The sequence below is a fragment of the Charadrius vociferus genome, unplaced genomic scaffold (assembly GCF_000708025.1).
Source record: "Charadrius vociferus isolate BGI_N301 unplaced genomic scaffold, ASM70802v2 scaffold2, whole genome shotgun sequence".
Taxonomy (NCBI): Eukaryota; Metazoa; Chordata; class Aves; order Charadriiformes; family Charadriidae; genus Charadrius; species Charadrius vociferus.
Window position 1 is genome coordinate 2,353,979 of NW_009647595.1, and position 7,359 is coordinate 2,361,337.

The window sequence follows — 7,359 nt, forward strand, 5'->3', positions numbered from 1 at the left end:
GCGGGACGGGTGTCCAGTGTGCCCCGTCCCCCCCCGGGACTGGGAGGGAAAGTGCTGTGGGGGTGCCGAGTGCCCTCTGCCTCAGTGAAATCCATTCTCTCTTCTCGCTAGTGCTGGAGGGAGACAACTGCGTGTTCGATGGGATGATTTATCGCAACGGGGAGACGTTCCAGCCCAGCTGCAAGTACCAGTGCACCTGCCGAGACGGGCAGATCGGCTGCCTGCCCCGCTGTAACCTGGACCTGCTGCTCCCCGGCCCCGACTGCCCCTTCCCCAGAAAGGTCGAAGTCCCCGGAGAGTGCTGTGAGAAGTGGATCTGCGACCCTAAAGACGAAGTGATTTTGGGAGGTTTTGCTATGGCTGGGGAGGAAACTAAAACTAATTAAAACACAGTCATTGTGAGGAGAAGGTGATATCATACTGGAAATATCCATGGGGTTGCCAAATCTAAGACACGTTGCTTTGTGTGGTTGGTTTTTCTGCTTTTTTTTCTCATCTAGAGTCACTAGTAAGTACACCAGTGGTTATGAATAAAAGCAGAGCTCAATAAGTGAAAGAAGAGATATTCAGAGGACGAATGTGCATAGCAATTTTAAAAGGTAGTTAGCTTGAGTTAGTTCCCAATTCTGAAATAGCTGTTTATCTGGTACAGGGTAGTTCAGTATGTGGAATAAAACAGGGGCAAGTTCATAATCCTCCAAACATTATTTCCACCCCCAGATCAAAGATGCAGTCTTGCTAGTTACTCTGCAAGAATATGTTGCACCATAAATACTATTCTAACAGCTTAGTCTACAAGAGACTTTTTTTTTCCCCCCCTTAAATTCCCCAGCTATTACAAGTGGTCAGCATGGTAGCTAAAATGCCAACAAATTCCTTACTGTCTATGCTGGAGCTCTCATCATTATTGTTGGCATCAAAGCATTACAAAGTACTTGGAGAAGCAGTGGTTATAAACACAATGAGTGGATCTGGAAGAAAAAATCCCATTCCAAAAGGCAGAACTCATAAGCTGCTTTTGTAATTGAAAAAATAAAGCTACATAATATTTTCCCCCTGTTTTCTTACTGAATTATGTCACCATCCCCTTTAAATTAGACTATTAGTTCAACGTGAATTTTCATAAGCTACTTTTACTGACAGTTGAGGGCACAGCATTATTTTCCAGTCACTGATCTTTGTGGTCTTAAGCAGTTAGTTATGCTGAAACTCAGCTAATCCATTTGAAAAACAAGTAAGGAAAGATCCAGGAAGAAAAGCTCTAATAACTTGTCATAGTGCTGTGAAGTGTTAGTTGGAAGGCACATAATGTACAAACAAAAAGCTTGCCACCTTTCTACTATTTTTCCTTTACTTTGACTTGTTTGACAGTGACAGGCTAATCCGTAAAATGCCTATAGATGGATTATCTGTATTCTGTCTAGCAATGGCCATCCCTCTTGGGAGGCCACCTTTTTGGAGCTTTCCCATGCAAAAGGCAAAAATGCTGTTCTAGAGGTGCTTAACCACAAGAACTGTGGCTGACAGCTCAGTTGTGTCTCCTCATCCTGTTTATTCCTGTGATAGCCACTGAACCAAACTATACAGTTAGCAATATTTGCATAATGCAGGTTAACACTGCGATGAGGGCAGGGTGATGATAAGAGTTGGCTATGGCTTTGAGTAGCTCTGGTAACTCCTGGAAATTACTTCCGTCCTCTCTCCCCACCATCACTCTGGCTATAATCTGTCAATAATTTACAAGATTGGGTGACTTTATGACTCTCGGAGTAAAGGACTTTACTTCCATGCTCTTTATTAGTTTAGATAAATCATTCGGCCTCTCTCAAATCATATCTAATGTAAATATTTTTATGACATAGCTTTAAAACAGATTTGTGAAGGATTTCCATTGGAAAGAGTGAGGAATGAAGAGTGTATTAGAGTTCTAAATTGGTTAAAAAATTGGCGGTAATTCTTCCAGCTGTGGACTTGAGTGAACTGAATCTAAATGCTTTGCTGATTACACTGATATGTACCTTCTGTTATTTTTAGATGTAGGAAGTTGCCATGCAGGGCTCCTAAAAAGGCAGTTTTTGAAATTCCTAAATCCTGTCAAAAGCATGGATTTTGGACCTTTTTGTCTCACATGTTTATTTCCATATGTGGTAGAGCTCAATTAGATACTGGCTTTTCACATGAGTTTTTCTTATAATACAGTTCTGTGGGGTTTTGTCTCCAGCCTACAGACAGGAGGCCACACTTGGAATCGATGTGTCGGATTCAAGTGCCAATTGTATTGAGCAAACAACAGAATGGAGTGCATGTTCCAAAAGCTGTGGAATGGGCTTTTCCACCCGTGTTACCAACAGAAATCAACAGTGTGAAATGGTGAAGCAGACAAGGCTTTGCATGATAAGACCTTGTGAAAACGAAGATCCATCGGATAAGGTATGCTGCAGAGTGGCGGGGGAGCAGGGTCTCTTCAGCTGTAATTCCAAGGTTGTAATATTAGAATGCTCCAGATGCAAGTGTGCGTAAATACATCCTTTAGCATATGTGCAGCAAGCCCTGTGCTTTTGGAAGGCATTAGACTTGCTGTGTTTGCTTAGTAGCTTTATGCTGCACCTCCAGCAGGTTGAGTGACGTGATTCTGCCCCTCTACTCCACACTGGTGAGACCCCACCTGGAGTACTGTATCCAGCTCTGGTGCCCTTGGCACAGGAAAGACATGGACCTGTTGGAGCGGCTTCGGAGGAGGGCCACAAAAATGATCAAAGGGATGAAGCACCTCTTCTGTGAGGACAGGCTGAGAGAGTTGGGGTTGTTTAGCTTGGAGAAGAGAAGGCTCTGGGGGGACTTCAGTACTTAAAGGGGGCTTATAAGAAAGATGGGGAAACATTTTTTTTATCGAGGCCTGTAGCAATAGGACAAGGGGTGATGGTTTTAAATTAAAAGACGGTATATTTAGACTAGATATAAGGAAGACGTTTTTTACAATGAGGGTGGTGAAACGCTGGCACAGGTCTCCCAGAGAGGTGGTGGATGCCCCATCGCTGGAAACATTCAAGGTCAGGTTGGACCGGGCTCTGAGCAACCTGCTGTAGTGGAAGGTGTCCCGGCTCATTGCAGGAGAGGTTGGACTAGATGAACTTTAAAGGTCCCTTCAAACCCAAACTATTCTATGATTCTACGATAATTTGAGCCATCCCAAACAGATATATGGCATGTGCAGATTATTGTGGCAGGTCATGCAGTCTAACTCCTCCCACAAATGCAATTGTACTACCTGTATGTACACGTCAGTGTTGCTCCAGTCATGCAGAATGAGTATGTCAGATTTGTAGTCTGTTGAGCATCTGGAACTGCAGAGAAATGTGTGAAATCCTGCAAAATCTGCTTGGGTAAATTAAAGTATCTTAATCCCTATGATGCCTTTTCCAAAAGCAAATCCAACACTGACATTTCAGGTGTAATAAATGTGTATCTAAGGGAGCTGACTTTTTTGCTGCTTCTACACATTATACAAGTGTTACTGTCAGAGAGAATAACGTGTAGCTAGGTAAGAGGACCATCACTTCGTGTTATGTTCTGAGTGTTGGAAAACATTGCTAAAGCCTTTGCTGAATACTCTCTGCAGTTTTAAATACTGTGTTTTGAAAAGGATATGAAACATTTGGGAAGAGTTGGGGAGAGTAACAAGAATGATCAAAAGTCTAGAAAATGTGCTGCTAGGGAAAAATTGATTGAACTGAACTTTTTCTGAATGCATGAGAACAGAGATGCGTTCTCATAACTGTGTTCAGGTATCGCAGCCTGTTCTGAGTCCATGGGGGATACAACAGGAAATAGACTGCATAAAAACTAAGACAGGAGTGAAAAACTTCCAAGCAGTAAGAATAGCGAACTGTTAGGATTTTCTGGGGCAGATGTGGCGTCTCTGTCACAGCAGACTTCCAAGGACAAGTTAGACAACCATCTGTTAAGAATAACATGGGTAAAGCTGGTTCTGCCTTGGGTCACAAGAATGGGCAATGACTTTTGAGGTTCGTTTTACCTCTCTTTTTTTCCCCTGAATCTAGTCATGTAACTTGCTCATTTGGCTTCTCTGATGGAACTACACTAGCCTGAGAATTTTTCCAGTAGAGTATAGTTTCATAATAAATGTTGGTTTGGCTTGTCTCAGATGACAAAAGGGGGCATTATTTGTCATTTATTACTGACCCAGTAACACACTGGTGTCAAAGGGCAGATCTTGCAGGAGTTACCCGTAAGTAACTACTGAAGTACTGCTGTTGAATGAGCAAAGACGACAAATTTGAGTTTTCAGTGTAGAGCTATATGCTTGCATGTCAATTTTTAACTACCTTCTGACTTCTGCAGTGATGTGTCTAACATCTTTTCCTATTTCTGTTAGAAGGGAAAGAAATGTATCCGAACAAAGAAGTCCCTGAAAGCTGTTCGCTTTGAATACAAGAACTGCACTAGTGTGCAGACATACAAACCTCGTTACTGTGGCCTCTGCAGCGATGGGCGATGCTGTACCCCACACAACACCAAAACGATTCAAGTTGAGTTCCACTGTCCTCAAGGCAAAGTCCTAAAAAAGCCAATGATGTTGATCAACACCTGTGTCTGTCATAATAACTGTCCTCAGAGTAACAATGCTTTCTTCCAGCCATCAGATCCAACATCTAGTGAAGCCAAAATATGAAAAGCATAAATTAGGTAACAGAAAGGTATAAGTAGTTTATACAAAACTTGACCCACAATCAGGTGAATGTAACAACTGCATATGTAAAATATCATAAGATGTTTTTCAAAACAGTCTAGGCTCTTTCTTTTTTCCCGTAGTTTATTAAATACCTCATTTTACAATTTCCCCCTCCAGACATCTTTTATTCACTTGAAGGAGATTTTGTACCTTGGACAGAGCCTTCTTTTTTTCTTGATGGTGGCATAAAGATTACAAAGCAAACAGCTCGTCTTTCTCCTTGAGTTAAGGGGATCATGCCATGAGCCTCAGTAGCTGTAAAGACTGGGCTCTTTACGAGTAAATGGATTCCTTGGGAATGCATGATACCGTATTACAGAAGCTTCCAGATTCTTAACTTCACTTTACATAATGCTTATAAACACTTAAGCAGTGTTCGTTTTCCATTCTGCTGAAACTCAATTTCTGATGACAGTAAAAATCTTACTGATTAAAGTGTTGCATTCTTGTGTCTTGTAAAATATCTTCTATCTGTACCTCTCTGAGGATTAAGTTTGCACATAGCCCCTGAAATGACATAGCTAAGGTCTCTTATCCTGAAGCATGGCAGATTGATAACTGACAGCAATTAAATGTCTCTTTGGTAACTTCACTAGCAGTCTAATCCAAAACCCACTGAAGTCAGCGTCTTAGAAGAACAATGTGTGTCTGTAGATATAACTATTTTGATGCAAAAATAAAATTTCTGTAAATTCCTCTAAAATACTAACTGTATCATATGGTGCTTCATTTCTTAGAAAGGTGTATATGTAAATAGAAACTGTATATATTGTAATATAACTTTACTAAGTAAATAAACTTAATGTGATTCAAAATATTTTCCCCTAAAGTTGTTTTTTTAAACTACCGACTTTTAACACCTAAAAGCAGTGGTAAGAAAAAAGGGTCTGCAGACTCCGAAAATCAAAAGTCCCTATCTAATGACGTTCTTAGTGTACCTCATCCTAATTGCAGTGTCTTGGTGCAGGAAAGGATGAATAATTTGTGGGCCACACATTAGCAGGTAGGTTTCTTTCAGAGCAAGGTAGCCTGGCAGAAAGAATGACGTAAATAAAGTTAGGTTTGGACACGGTGTATCCTGTGGGTGGTTGTGGTGGGGAGGAACAATTATTTGATCTGGAGTTTTGTGTTTGGGTCCGAAGTACTAACGAAGTATTTAATTGTGCCTTGCAGCATTTCTGCCCCATGAAAGCAGCCTGTGACCCTACTTGTGCTAGATACTGTATGGCAATATCCCCAAGGAATATAGAGCCCGAGGGTGGCAGTTTCACAGGTGTTAAATCATGTATGTAACAGGATTGTGCAAACAGGTCGTAAGTACAATTGTGCAGACATTCAGCTGCCTCGTCTGTGGGCCCAGGCTTAGCTCGGTGTGTGTCTCTCTCTGTTAGAGATATCAGAGTAGTACTTACGCCACAGCCATTCTAGAACTATGTGATAGGAGACAGCCCTCTCTAGAGAAAAGAGGTAGAAGGCCAAACTCAGCATATTTGGCCCAGGGTCCTCCATCTCTGGAGGAGCTAGCAACCTCCGGTTTGGCAATTCTTGAGATTCACAGAGGGTAGAATTCAGCTCCAGATTAATTGGTGTCTACATGTAGACATATAAATGCCCATTTTTGCCAGTGGAGCCCAAAGTAAAGTTAACAGTAAGCAAGTGTCTACAGCTGAAGTTTTTTATTAACTGTTAAGTCATCCTTGAAAGTATGAGGCCCTGGTGCTAAAACTCATACTGGTTCAGTTAAGTTAGATAGATTTTGGGTCCTCACCTGGACTCTAGCATGGCTTTCCCCACTAACTGTGCCAATGATGAATTTCTTTGTAGTCATTGCTATTGTTATCAACACATCCCTGCCTGCTTCATGCTGTTCAAACAGCTGGAACAAGGCTAGTCTTAGCCCTCATCAGGCACGTGCTCATGCATACGTGCACACCCCCTGCCCTTGCACTGGTTAATGCCTTATCACAGAATCACAGAATGGTTTGGGTTGGAAGTGACCCTTAAAGGTCATCTAGTCCAACCCCCCTGCAATGAGCAGGGACACCTTCCACTACAGCAGGTTGCTCAGAGCCCCATCCAACCTGGCCTTGAATGTTTCCAGGGATAGGGCATCTGCCGCCTCTCGGGGAGACCTGTGCCAGTGTTTCACCACCCTCATTGTAAAAAAATTTCTTCCTTCTATCTAGTCTGAATCTATCCTCTTTTCATTTAAAACCATTACCCCTTGTTGTATCGCTACAGGCCTTGATAAAAAGTCTGTCTTCATCTTTCTCATAAGCCCTCTTTAAGTACTGAAAGGCTGCAATAAGGTCTTGCCATGAGCCCTCTCTTCTCCAGGCTAAACAGCCCCAACTCTCAGCCTTTCCTCACAACAGAGGTGTTCCATCCCTCTGATCATTTTTGTGGCCTCCTCTGGACCTGCTCCAGCAGGTCCGTGTCTCTCTGACGTAGAGAGTTCATAAAGTTCTTCCTGGTTTTGCACCCCAGCAATCTTATGTGCTAGGAAATGCCGAGTGCTGGAGGAGCAGGCTGGAATCTAGGAGAAAGGGAAGAAGGATTATTTAAAACTACTTTCACCCTACATGTCTATCTGCACCTCCCCCCCC

At 42.4% G+C, this 7,359-nt stretch overlaps 1 protein-coding gene across 1 annotated transcript in view; it reads left to right on the forward strand.

Annotated features, from left to right (window-relative positions):
- Positions 1-5,126, forward strand: part of NOV (nephroblastoma overexpressed) — a 6,130-nt gene extending 1,004 nt beyond the window's left edge. Inside the window, exons 2-4 of the mRNA XM_009881032.1 lie at positions 112-335; positions 2,200-2,430; positions 4,397-5,126. Coding sequence (XP_009879334.1) covers positions 112-335; positions 2,200-2,430; positions 4,397-4,693 — 752 coding nt within the window. The 3' untranslated portion in view covers positions 4,694-5,126. The remainder of the gene's footprint in view (positions 1-111; positions 336-2,199; positions 2,431-4,396) is intronic.
- Positions 5,127-7,359: the final 2,233 nt, after the last annotated feature.